The sequence below is a fragment of the Gallus gallus genome, chromosome 24 (genome assembly GCF_016699485.2).
Source record: "Gallus gallus isolate bGalGal1 chromosome 24, bGalGal1.mat.broiler.GRCg7b, whole genome shotgun sequence".
NCBI lineage: Eukaryota > Metazoa > Chordata > Aves > Galliformes > Phasianidae > Gallus > Gallus gallus.
The window spans coordinates 530,193-543,558 of record NC_052555.1 but is presented as its reverse complement, the minus strand read 5'-3'; the positions used below and the strand labels follow the sequence as shown (position 1 = coordinate 543,558).

General features: G+C 51.6%; 1 protein-coding gene across 5 annotated transcripts in view; it reads left to right on the top strand.

The window, feature by feature from the left end:
- The window catches only part of KIRREL3 (kin of IRRE like 3 (Drosophila)), a 237,302-nt gene that overhangs the window by 202,240 nt on the left and 21,696 nt on the right, over positions 1 to 13,366 (top strand). For all 5 annotated transcript variants that reach the window (XM_040652084.2, XM_004947961.5, XM_004947959.5 and 2 more), the window contains 3 exons: positions 3,364 to 3,521; positions 4,622 to 4,772; positions 7,961 to 8,066. In XM_040652084.2, coding sequence (XP_040508018.1) covers positions 3,364 to 3,521; positions 4,622 to 4,772; positions 7,961 to 8,066 — 415 coding nt within the window. The remainder of the gene's footprint in view (positions 1 to 3,363; positions 3,522 to 4,621; positions 4,773 to 7,960; positions 8,067 to 13,366) is intronic.

Below are 13,366 nucleotides of genomic sequence, written 5' to 3'. Positions count from 1 at the left end.
TTGTCTACAAGAGGCAAACATGCCTCCTTGACAAGCCTGCAGTGCACGTCTGAATACACAAACAATTCTCTGTGCCAGAGCAAAGCCTCGGGTCCTTCTGGCTGCCACCGAGGGCAGGGAGGGTCCTGGGGATGGCACCCAGCAGCAGGCTGGGATGCTCATAGGGTGCTCAGACTTCCACTTTGGGGCTGGCAAACCTCTGCTTTATGATCACTGCAGGCATCTGTTTCTGGCCTCACACAGAGCGCTGAACACCACCCGGCCCTCCCCGCAGATGAGCAGCACATCAGCAGCCCTTCCCCAGGGAGGTGTTGGGCTCCTCGGGGACACACATCTCATAGCAGCTCAACATTCCTTCCAACGTCACAGCACTCCTCAGGGGCCACTCAGCAGCTGCTGCTCCATCCCAGCACCGGGTGCCATCCCCACCGGGAGCGCTTTGGGTGGGATGCTGGCACTGCCTGCAGTAGGCTTTGTGCACCCCGGCCCAGCAGCCAGGAGGTGCTGGCAGCCACACAAAAAGACAGTCAGCATTAATTAGGAAGCAGCTGGAGGGCCTTTTGCTTTTCCTACTTGCAGGAGGAGACTCCTGCCCGCAGGATCTTGTTATCTCAATAAATACTGAGGGCAACCGAGTCTCCGTCTGCCTGCTGCAGAGCTGTCCAGCTATCCAATGGCCGGCGGCACGCAGACATGGATGCTCCTTCTTGGTCAGAGCAGTGCTAGCCTGGGGTACCAGCTCAGTGCTAGAGATCCTGTGTTGTACCATTGGTTAATCACACAGGTAAAGCTTGCAGGCAGGGCTGTGTGCAGGAAAGATTCTAACTCACCAACTGATGGAAGTGCTGTGCTTTGACAGAAAACAGTGGTTTTGATGACAGGAAGCTTGGCATGTTTTCTTCTGCAAGTTTTGTTTATGGTCAGAAAAAGAGCAGATCTCCAGCTTGAGGCTCTGGAGGTCTGCAGGGGTCCCCCCAGAAGGTCTCTTTGGAGAGGCCCCCCATGCATCTCACCCAATGGTGGCCACAGCCATGCTCTGCTCATCCATCCCTGTTCTTATTCCCTGTAGATGTTCCAGGCATGTGAAGGTTAACTCCCTGCTCTTTGCTGTCAAGATTAAGAAGCCCACAACCCCAAACAACTCTTCCTATTTATATCCCTGTGTTAATCAGGAAGGCTAATACTTCTACCGCTACGTGATTAAAAATTAGGAGACCAGATTCCGTAGTGGTGCCTTATAATAACAACAGTCCCGGGAGCACAGGATGAATAATGGATCATGGCTCTGCGCTGCCAGCTCCTTGCTTCCCTTTATTCCTTCCCCTCTTCATCTTCTGTTCTCTTCCCCGGGCTGGAGTTGGGCAGGGGAAGGTATGCATCCTCCTTCACTTTGCAGGAGTTAAGGCAGTTTGGAGACATCGCTGATTGCTGTCAGCAGCCCCTCTCCTCCCATGCTTAGCTTGGAGACCATCGATAATGCATGGCCATGTGGGTACCTGCGGACAAGAACCTCTCGGGAAGAAGCAGTCAGGATCTGTTCTTTCCTTTTCTCTTCCTCACCCCTTCAGCAGCTCCCAGGTCTTGCTGCTAATCCAGTGAAACAGAAGCACAGAAGCAATGCAGGTTGGAAAAGTGGGTTTGTTGGCATGGGGAAGTCGTACCCACATGGGGCTGTGATGTCCCATGGGCTCCATCAGTAGCGTTACACCGGCACTGCAGAAGGACGCTCTGGGCTGCAGGGAGCAGCCGCTGGCAGGACATCAGCCAGGAATGTTCAGCATCCCCGTGATGGTCCCTTCATTTCATTCTGAAAGGCTCTTCAGAGCAAGGCTCGTGGGCTGGGCTTCTTCCTTCTGCACAAGATGAGTTTCCAATATTTCACAAGCTGCGGTCAGATTCAATTAATAGCTTCAGTGAGGGGGAAAAGAATGACTGGAAAACATGGTTGTTGGTGGGTTTTTTGAGGGTTTTTTGGTTGTTTTTTGTTTTGTTTTGTTTTTTTGAAGGTGATATAAATGCATTCCATGCAACAGCTGTTTTTAAAAAGGTGAAAGTACTTCCTTAGTAGTTAAACAGCATCAGAACAAAGCACAGTTGCCATATCCTTCTGTTCCGGGGCCTGGCGCGGTTTGACTAACCCCAAAAACACAGATTTTCACATTTTTCACTCTTGTTGCCTGAGAAATACACATTCAGGATCCATGTAGAAAAGCTTTTTTTCCCTCCAGTTCTTGGGTTCCACCCGCTGAGCCGAAAAATCCCATTACTCACCGCGTTTGGCAGATGCCTGTGTGAGCAGCCTGGTGTGCAGGCAGCACATCTGCTCACTGCAAGCCCTGCGCCGAGGCAGGCAGTCACCTCCGGGTTGTCAGAGAGCATAATCCCCTTCCAGCTCCTCGCTGGGCTTGGGGGAGCCAACAAGGAGCTGTTAGCAATGTTCCTGAGCCAACAGAAAGGCACAGTGCAGTGTTTGGGCATCGCACGGTGCCAGCCCTGAGGTGAGGAGAGCAGCCCAGCCCTGAGAAAAGGGCCGGTGTGTGGAAGTATCTCTGCTCCAAAGAGCAGTGATGCACTGCACAGATGCACAGAGGGGTCATCCTTGGGGGTGTTCCGGAGCCATAGAGGTGTGCCACTGAGGGACACGGGCAGAGGGCATGGTGGGGTGGGGTGGGGATCTGAGAGGTCTTCTCCAACCTTAATGATTCATTTGGGAATGCTTTTACCCCATGTCCTGTGCATTCCTGCACAGGGTGGGAGCTCCGTCTCCCACCTTTCGCCATGCTAAGGTGCTGAGCTTCAAGGACTGGTCCCCAAAAAGTCACCGTGCCCCTTATCTCCTTCCCCAACTGACACAGAGATGCTTTTGGCTGCGGTAGCAGCAGAGCTGGGCCCTGTGATGAGGATACAGCTCACACAGGCTGTCAGACCACGGCTGTTTCAAAGGCATGTTGAGATCTTAAATATCTCCTCGCCGCCCCCAGCAACGCCTGCTTTAAGGGATGGAGATGCTTGAAAGACTTGGCAGTGGTGAGCCTGAGCGAGAGGAATTTCACAGCCTTTTGTGCAGCCAGAGGGTGGCACAGAGGATGAAGTGAAAGCAAAAGGAGGATCAAAGCTGCACAAGCATGCTCAGCACTGCTCTGCCCCTCCATGATGAGGGCTGCCAGGGGAGCCCTGCTTGGGGCACTGCTGATGCCCACAGTAAGTGGAGGCAGAGCTTTTACATGAGATTGTCCCATGGGGATGGTGTGATGTCCCCATCACAGCCACTGACGCAGTGTGAGCTCCCAGCCCTGGCAGCAGGTATGTTTAATGCTGGCATGTCATCACCTCCTTCACACCCGTCATGTCCTTGCCTTGCAGTTCCTCCAGATGACCCTGTCATTATGGGGGGACCCATCATCAGCCTGAGAGCAGGGGACCCCCTCAACCTGACCTGCCACGCAGACAACGCCAAGCCAGCAGCCTCCATCATCTGGATGCGGAAAGGAGAAGTCGTCAATGGGGCCACCTACTCCAAGGTGAGGCAGGGCATGCTGGGAATGCATTGTGCTCTTCCCTTGCCTCAGGAAGGGTCTTGGGGTCCTCCATGCAACCCCAAAGCCATCAGAGCAGCACCTTCAGCTCCACAGCCCACATCATTCCATGCAGCACCCCCAGTGGGATGAAGATGCACCACCAGCTGGTACTGAGGTGGGCTCTGCTCAGAATCTGTCTGGCTTTCTGCACCCTCACATTGCTTATACATCACCTGGGATGCCCACTTCTTCCCCCCCAAAAAATCCCATCTGGGTATTGTGCTTGTATTGCCCATGGAGCAAAGCCAGCACTGACCTTGGCTGTGGCAGAAGCTCTGAAACAGAAGGGTTTTTTTCCAGTGACATATGTCCCCGCCTCTAGCTGCAGTTTTCTATGAAAAATCGTCAGGGTTGTTGGCATTTTTTAATTTAAACGGAAAGCCTTTATTGGGTCATAAAGGAAAACATCAAAGAGCAATCAGCAGTGTACTCGGAATGGGTGCCCACATGTTCTCCTGTTTATCAAAGCCTGATGCCTGGTAAGTGCTAAGGATTCAGGAACACTTGACATTTCTAATGAAAAATTCTAAAGCACAAAATGCAAGGCACAAAATGGGTCAGTTTACAGCCATTTGTAATGCAGGCAACTTCAAAGTTCAGAGTGAAGCGCATTCCCCTTGAGCTCCTGAAGATCTTTTTAATAAACATTTCTCCATTCAGGCTCCTTCCAGCAACATCCCTGGAAAAAGAAAAGCCAAAATCTTCCCTTTAAGACCACACCTCAGTTTTCATCTTTCTGGCTTTTTTTTTTTTTCTAATGAAATTAAAATCCAACCCAGACTTCATTTGATCCGGATATTCCACTCAACCAAGAAGGCACTGCTCAGGTTATCGATGGCCTGAAACCATTTGCTCCGAGTGAGAATTCCTTTGTTTCTCTCAATTTCAAATCCAGATGATTTGTATTGCAGCCCCACTGCAGTCACAGCCGGGCAGCACAGATGAGGCACAGCTGACTCAAGGACCCCAAAACTCCACCCTACTGAAGGAGGCAACAGGTAGCACCTATAGCCACCTCTTTACATCTCTGTGTCCCTTCACAGACCCTTCTCCGTGACGGCAAGAGGGAGAGCATCATGAGCACCCTTTTCATCGCCCCCTCTGACATTGAGAATGGGGAGAGCATCGTCTGCCGTGCCACCAACAAAGCCATCCCCAGCGGGAAGGAGACCTCGGTCACTATTGACATCCAGCGTGAGTAGCAGCCAGCAGCCGGTCCCCTGCCACCCAGCCTCCATCACGGGGATGAGGATGGAGATTTCCTACCCCTGGTGCAGAAGGGTCATGGGATCATCACAGAATGGCTTGGGATGGAAGGGACCTTATAGATCACAGAACCATACAACAGTTGGGTTGGAAGGGACCCAACCCCTGCTATGGGGCATCAGGCTGCCCAGGGCCCGTGGCCTTGGGTACCTCCAGGGATAGGGCACTCACGGGGGGGTGGCCGTCCCTTCCTCAAAAATCCCATTCTGCAGCTCCCTTCCCACCTCTGCAGCAGTCACTGCTCTCGGGCACGTCCTGACCCCTCTCCATCCGGGTTTCATTTGCACACAGAATTCCTCCAGCTGTATTTACCAACAATTTGCAAATGCAGGGTGCTCAATATTAGCATGCCAGCTGCTTCCCAGAGTCCAATTAAAACTGCCTGAACAAACTCAAGCACAGTAGAAAATTCACCATTTAAGATTTCCAGCCTTTTGCTGCCGGAAGATTAACGGGCTCTTGGGTCGCTGTATAGCATGTCCTGACAGAAGCGGCCAGATAAAATGAGATAATAGCACGGGTTATTTCACAGCCTGCAAACAGTGACAATAGCTGGAGATGCACGTGTGTTCTCACAACACAGAGCTGGAGACATCATTACACCGTGCAGTACAGTGCAGGGGATGTGAGCTGCATCCCTGAGCCTGATGGGATCTGCTGTAAAGAGAGAAGGACCCAATAAGGAGCACCAATTTCCATTCTGAGCCATTAAATACTCCCTGCTGTGAAAGTAATAATAATAATATTCTATCCAGCTATTAAAAGGATGTTGTTCTTAATGGGGTCTAACGAGGATATCAGTTTCCCAGGGCTGGATGGGTGATGGAGGGGTAGGAAAACACCAGGATGGATTAAGCAGCCTGCACTCTGCAAAGAGGTGCCTGGGTTTGTGTCCTGCGCAGGAGTGTGAGCACGGCTGCTTCAGCTGATGGACAGCACAAGGCTGGCTCCCTTCAGTCGTGCATGGGCACTGCCAGTCTTAGCCTGGGCAGCAGGGAAAGAGCTGAGTCATAAACATCTTCACCTTCCAAAAAATAGAAAAGAGAGGGAAAGGAACCAAGAAAAAAAAAAAAAAAAGCCAGAGTCTGTAATGGAAACACTAAGCAACTCCAGCTGGAACATCTGTTCAATGTGATTTCTGTTCCACCAGCCACATCAAAGTCAGCCTCCTGTGAGTTATGCACCGAACATCACAAGTGGGATTAAAATCGTGTTTAATAGTTTGATATGCCATAAACTATTTATACTGCCAGAGCCCAGTGGCTCTATGGAAATTCACATCCAGCGTGCTGGGATGGGAGGAGCAGGGTTATTGCTTATCCAAAGCCATTTGCTCCAAGCCTACGCACACATGTGTGTAGTTACTCATTTTTCCACCTTCGTTCCATGGCAAGAAAGGATTTGACCACGTCCACATGTTTGGGCTGTGGGTGACTCGCTCTGCTGGCGATGCTCAGCCTGGCGGCGCAGCGATGCAGTCCCGTTCGTGCTTTCCACGAAGGGATCAGGGCTGGAGGCACCACGGTCTGCTTCCAGCTCCTGCTGCTGCTGCCTCGCACCCAGCACGGCTTCTCCAGGCAGCGCAGTGCCGGCCGTGGCTGCAGTGCTGTTGTAGGTGTGCTGGCAGGGATGCGCGCTCTCCCCCGGCTCTGATCCCATTGCGCACGTCAATTACAGGAAGCCAGGCAGGACTTATGACGGTAAGCGAGTGGAATTGCATTCTGATGAGTGACAATTTGTGTCTTTTTTTCCCCCCTCAAATACCCCCAAACACACTCACTCACTCCGACGCTCATCGCAGCACCTCGTGGGAAGCTGGCCGGCCTCGCTGCGGTACTGGAGAGCCCAATCGCACTTGTGAAAGGGAAGATCAAAGACTTTAATTCATTTCCTTTGCTCCTTCTCTTTTTTAATCTACTTTTTTTTTTACTTGGAGTGAGAAGGGAGCCGGGCTCATTTTAATACAAAGAGGCTCCTCTGTAAATCGTAGGCACAGCCACTAAACCATCAAACAATGGGGAAGCTACTAAAGAGAAGTGTGATTCATACTTAACAAAGGAAGGTGATTAGCTGTTGTTGTATAACAATGGGGAAGTGTCAGGATGCCTGCAAATGAATTAGGAGCACGCTATATATCTCTGGGCTGTTATGTTAGTGAAGCTCATTTATATTCCCAACTGCGCCCATCTTTATTGTCATTTGAATTGCACATTTTAAAATGAGATTAGGGTAAATTGAAAATACCTATAATTTCCCGTCATAATTTCCCATCAAAAAGGCAGGTGGCTTTGCTGGCAACAACCCAGGGCTCCGGCTGGGTAAATTGCCATGGGGTCATGGGGACGCAGTGCAGAGTGGTACCCAACGCTGCAGGGGTGTCAGTGAGGATGGGAATGGAGGGGTCAGTGAGGATGGGGACGAAGGGCAGAGGTGGCAGTCCAACGTTCTCACATGAAGTTTTTTCTTCCCTTTAATGAGCTCTCATTCTCCAAACCTCAATCTGGAAGTCCACCACCCCCCCTGAGACACCAGGAGAAATTAAAACCGTTCTGGATATTCTTATTATCCATCTCAGCGCTGCACCCTTTTCTCACTTGCTTTCATCAGTTCTCTTCTAAATTTTGTTTGCTGCTAAAGCACTCGGATGCTTATCTTGTAAAAGGAAAAGAGAAACAGAGCGGCAGCCGGGAGAACCGAGAGGCCTGTGACACCAATAAGGACTTGGCAGAGATGATTAGGCTGATGAAAGAGCAGAAATGCCACTTTCAAGTTAGCGGGTAGACAAAAGATCATCATTACCCAGCAAGATATTAAATGGGAACTCTTCAAAGCGGGTTGATTTCCTTAAACGGGAATCAGAGCCTGTGCTAATGGTTTTGAAGGGAGATGCTGTGTCAAGCGGCGCGTGGCGTGGCAGTGAGGAGGGAGCAGCTTGGATTGGAGCAGGGATTGGAGGCTGGTGAGGAGAAGAGCTCCAGAGCAACAGGACAGCCTGGTGTGGTCCAAAGGGGTCTCATAGCCCATTCTTCTATGCCCTCAGAGATTCAGTGCTGCTCTGCCTTTTGCCTTCCACGCTTGGAAGCATGAGTGATGGGCTCATCCCTGTCTCTTTGCAGACCCCCCCCTGGTGAACCTGTCCGTGGAGCCACAGCCGGTGCTGGAGGACAACACTGTCAAGTTCCACTGCTCTGCCAAGGCCAACCCTGCTGTCACTCAGTACAGGTAAGGCAGCCATCCGGCTCACCATCATCACATGTCCCAGGAGGCAAAACAGGGTAAAACTCATGGGCTGAGATGAAGGGAGCTCACAAGGACAGGATAGTGGATATGTAAAACAAGTGATGCATGATGCAGTTGCTCACCACACGCTGACCAAAGCCCAACCAGTCCCAGGTATCAGCAGCCCCCTCCCCAGCCAGTCCCCCAGTTTTATTGCTCAGCATGATGCCCTGTGGTATGGAATATCCCTTTGGCTAGGTTGGGCCAGCTATCCTGGTTCAGTCCCCTCCCATTGTGCACCCCCAGAATGATCACTGGCAGGGTACTATGAGAAGCAAACCACCCTAAATCCAAAGCACAGCCCCACACCAGCTAATAGGAAGAAAATTAACTCCATCCCAGCTGAAAGCAGGACAGAGGCCTGGCACAGAGCTGGCAGAGCCATCTGTTCGGGAACGTAACGAGCAAAATGAGTGAAAAATCTATTATGTGAAAATTGGAAAATGCCTTTTCTTTGTGCACACTCTTTTGTGGTTTGAACAATACCACTGCAGTGCCATCAGTGGGTACTCGAGCAGCCACGTGCAGCCCCAGCAGAGCTCGGGAGGGAGGCGTGGGCTGGATCTGCACATTTGCACTGGTGAGGCCAAAAGGGGGAGAATCAGAGGAGGAGAAACGTGGACAGAAGGTGGTGCAGGCGCTCCATAGTCAGTCCAAACGGGCTGTGTTGGAGGGAGTGATGAGTGGGGTGCTCCGTGGCCATGCCCTTGCAGGCAGGCTGTCCCATTGCAGAGGGAAGCAGGGCTGGCAGTCAGGTGCACAGGCAGGCACTCTGTGATGTTTGTGCAGCAGTGTGGGTTTGTAGCAGCAGAGGAGGCTCCTCTGGGGATGGGTTACCACGACCCGCCTCCTGTTAGGTGCATACACCTTAATTGGTACAATCGAGTTTGCTGGTAGGAACGATTCCTTCCGGCTGGATATCTGCTATCAGCACAACAAAGCAATAATTGCATTCCTAGTTACACAGAAGAGTTATTAATTTCAGAAGTCAATTAATGTCAAAGATACAAATGGCTCTGTTGTTGTATTTACCATTGGGAGGGGAAGCAGCCAGGCTGTCCCCACACCACCCCCAGGCCTCCCTGTGCCTTCCATCCCATCCCACAGCCCTATCCCTTTGCCATCCCTGGGGCTGCTGTCTGCTTTCATAGAATCATGGGATCATTAAAGCTGGAAAAGACCTCCCAGATCCCCACTCCCGCTGTGCCCAGTGCCCACATCCCTCCCTGCAATATCCCCACGGTTTTGGTGGAGCACCAGTGGGTGACCCCCCCACTCCCTGGACAGCTGTGCAGTGCAGCACTGCTCTTTTGGAGCAGAAATGTTTCCTTTGCTGCAAAGTGATTCATTTCCTGGTGGATCTTAGTTAATGGCACATTTTTCGGGTTATGTCTTCCCATAAAAGGTTGGGTTGGTTTGGGTTTCTTCAAAAAGGAAGAGGAGGCATGAAAAATTCAAGCACTTTGGGCTTTTGATTTCTTAAGTTCCCCTAACATGTTAACATCACACGCAGCTTTTTCCCTACCACTGTGACAAGCAAACAAGATTCAGCGGCGCGCGGCAGGGCTTCCTTCCTCCTAATGGCTCTGATTGATCGGGGGCAATTCATTTTCCTCCCCAAAGACCCCATAGCCCTCCACTAGTTACGTCAAGGCAGCAGAATTCTCAGCACCGAAGCTCAGCACGGGATATCCCAGCTGGGAGGAGAGAGGAGGATTTAAGGCTTTAGCATCATGTGGCAGCGGGATGCAGGAATCCATGGCTCAGGGGCAGCCCAGGGAGAGCAGTGCAGGAAAGTCCATTTCCATGCACCAAGAGCTGCAAGGGTGGGAAGCGTGAGCCAGGATCGGCTTAGTCTGCCTTAAAAATGAACATGGAGAAGTACACTGGGAACAGAGAGAAAGAGCGCTGGATTTTGTTCCCTTGGAAAGAAGCAGACTGATATATTTCCTATGGCTTCCCTCGTCCTCAGATAGAAATATCAGATCGTGGTCGTCAGTCGGCATTTATTTTTAATACCTCCCAATATGTTTGTCGGTAAACAGCTCTGAACACAAAGGAAAATGTCTGAACGCCATAAATCCCCTTTTCTGGGCATAAATCCATAGGCAGCGCCGTTCATGCTGTGAATACATGAGCAAGCTGTCCCCTCGCTCTGCATTTACATGGGAGCAGGACAGTCATGCAGTGCCACTGCCACATCCCCTGCTGCATGGGACACGGGGCTGTGCTGGAGGACCATAGGGAGCATCAGCAGGGGACATGAGGTCTTTGGTCTATCTTGCATTGTGTACCAGATATGTTGCTTAGCACCAGGGCTCCATGCTGCTCCAGCAGAGCATTTCCCACCCGAGCTGCTGAAGGGTCCCTTGGCACCACTTCCATGGACCATCCCTGCAGGTGCCCGAGGCCACAGATGGGGCTCTGGCAGTTTGGTCTGGGGGTCACAACCAGCCCATGGCAGGGGTGGAACTGGGTGGGCTCTAAGGTACCTTCCAACCCAACCATTCAGTGATCTCTAAGGACCCTTCCGACCCAACCTTTCTGTGTTTCTATCCTATGATCCTATGACCTCTCCCATCTGCTTCAGCATCACTGCCAGGCTGTGCACACCCAAAGGCCATCGGGCAATTTCCTGCCTTGCTCCTGCTGCAAGCCAACGGGCAGGAACGGGAAGGCAAGAGAGTAATTAGCTGTCGCCGTGGCTCTGCCACCTGTGATGGCGAATAAAATTAATGGAAAGCAACACAAGTCAGAGCGACGTGAACCGACTCACAACCAGGCCTCCTCTTTGCTCACTTCAGATCTCTCCATTTGCCAATCTTCCCTTGGCGTTTGATGTCTGCTGTGTGTCTGTGGGGTGGGGTTTTTTTTGCTGTTATTATTTATCACTTGCAGTAAGAAAGAGAATCTTTAAGATGGCAGAAGAAAATGGGAAAGTTTAATATTGCAAGAGGCAGAGTCCCTCAGCCTTTTGGGCTCCTCTGATGATTATTATTTTTGCAGCTATGGGGAGCAGCTGCAGGCAGGGCAATAATAAATGCCTCGCTCCGGTGCATTGATACAGCACTCTCATCCTCAGGGCCAGCAGACGTCTCCACACTGCATTCTTTTTGCAGTCACAGTGAGGATGGGGCATTTTGAGCCACCCCCCTGCATCACCTGCCAGGCTGGGGTGCAGGGTGCACTTCCCCATCCTATAGCCGAAGGGGGACTGTGTTTGGCGTGGGCCAAGTGATCTGCCTCTGCCTACAGTGGGCTGAATTTGAATGCCCAAATGGACAGAGCCCCTCCTGCATCCCCACTGCAGGTCAGGGCTGGGCTTTCCCATTCCCACACCTGGGCTGGCTGCAGGGGTGGGGAGGGAGCGATGTTTGTTTGTTCACTCAGCGGGCTCCGCTCTGCAGAAAGGACCTTTGTGTTTGGAGAACGCTGTTTTATCTTTGAATCAACAGCACGCTGTCACTCATCAAATATTAATCCAAACTCAACTGCTTTTTAAGAGCTTTTCTTTAAAGGCAGTGGGGCTTGAATGCACCCAGTGGGAGGCAGTGTCCTGCCTTGAGCAGGGAAAACAAAAAGATGCAACTTGCTGTGCTTGCAAAGGGGCAAGCAGGGAGATGCTGTTCTTAGGGTCTGAGTGCGGGTGGGGAGAAGTGACAGGTTTGGTGGGGTTTGGGTAGACATGGTGTAGTGGCAATGCTGAGTCATGGCCTGAAGCAGTGATGGAGCACCTGGGGGGAAGGCAGGGCCAGCCCAGGGCAGCTCAGGTGCATGCAATGTACTGAGTGATGGAAAGGCTGCAGCCAGGATCCACTCCTTCCCAGCCCTCATTTAAGGGTTGGCAGTGGAGGTAGGGGGATCTTTCTGGAGATCCCTGTGTACCTGATGCTGTTGCATTTGTGCGAGTCCTTGTTTGCTGCAGCCTAGGACTTTGCTACTGTGCTGTCATTGCTGTGCGTTCCATTGTGTTACAGCATTACATGTGGAAGAGCTGCACTTGGTATCCGTGAGCTCTGAGAAGAGCAGGAGGAAATAAAGAGTATCTTCCTGCAATTATTCATAAAATAGGAGACAGAGAAGTCAAGTTCTCCAAGAGCAGGTGCCCCACGCTTTGCTGGGAGCCACACCACCGCAGCTTGGAGTTAGCTGAGATGGCTCCTTCAATGGATTGCACAGCATCTTTGCTCCCAGGTGAAGGCCTGGATTCAGATAGCTTGGAAAAGTGTCTCTTGGCAGCTGAGTGCTTGTGGTTTGCTGACTTTCTGCTGCCTTTTTGGAGTCTCAGTGCAAACATCCCCCTGGCCTGATATTCCCCAGGGTTTCGTATTGCTGGGACCACACCATGACTGGCACCTTCCTTTGTCTCCCCAGCTGCCTCTGCCAGTTAAGGGAGATCTGCAATATTAAGCTTGTTTTAAATGACAGCCACATCTCTATTAATATTTAAAAGGGGCTGCCAGGCCTCGAAATGTGCTGTGCAGCAGCCAGCAGTGTAAGTGTGAGCCCTGCATCCACCTCACTGCAGCCCCTCCAAACAACTATTGTTCTTCAGCTACGTAAGGGCCCTTTTCCCCTCAACCACCCCACATAAAGCCCCTCTCAGCACTCTGTTTTTGCTGTCTTCCCCTACACCGAGGCTCCTTCCAGCTTCAGTGCTCCCCTCTGCTCCTTCCTCTTCCTCTGACTGCGGCTGCTGGCGGTGCAGCACCAGGACTCTGCCAACCACGTGCTGTCCTCAGAGCTGCTGTCACATCCCCACTGCCTCCTGCAGCCCAGCAAGGCCAGGGGGCACAAGGAGGCAGCACAGGGAAGGGGCCTGCGGGTATTTCACAGCAGTGATGGAGTAAGCCTAATTTATAGACACAGGAAAATGCCACCGAAGTGGGAGTTGAAATGAATGCAAAGCGCACGGAGGTCTGAAGTCATCGGCGCTGTAGCATTTTTCCTGACTATCTCTGTTTTCCTGCCCAGGTTTGCTTTGTAGCTTCCTCCCAGACAACCAGACCTTTGCTCTGAAGTGAAAATGAAAGCTGGGGAAATCTAAAAAATAAGGGGAAATGAATTCTTCAGATCTGCTCCACGATGCGTCAGCCCCATCTGCCAGCTCTGCTGAGCGGGGAGAGGGGCTGGGAAAAAAATGAAGTAAAACAAAAGGCACAAATCTCACAGCTGCTGGGATGCGGCTGCAGGTGACACCGGGAATGGCGAGGTGTGGGGATGGGGAGATTTGTCATCCCGCT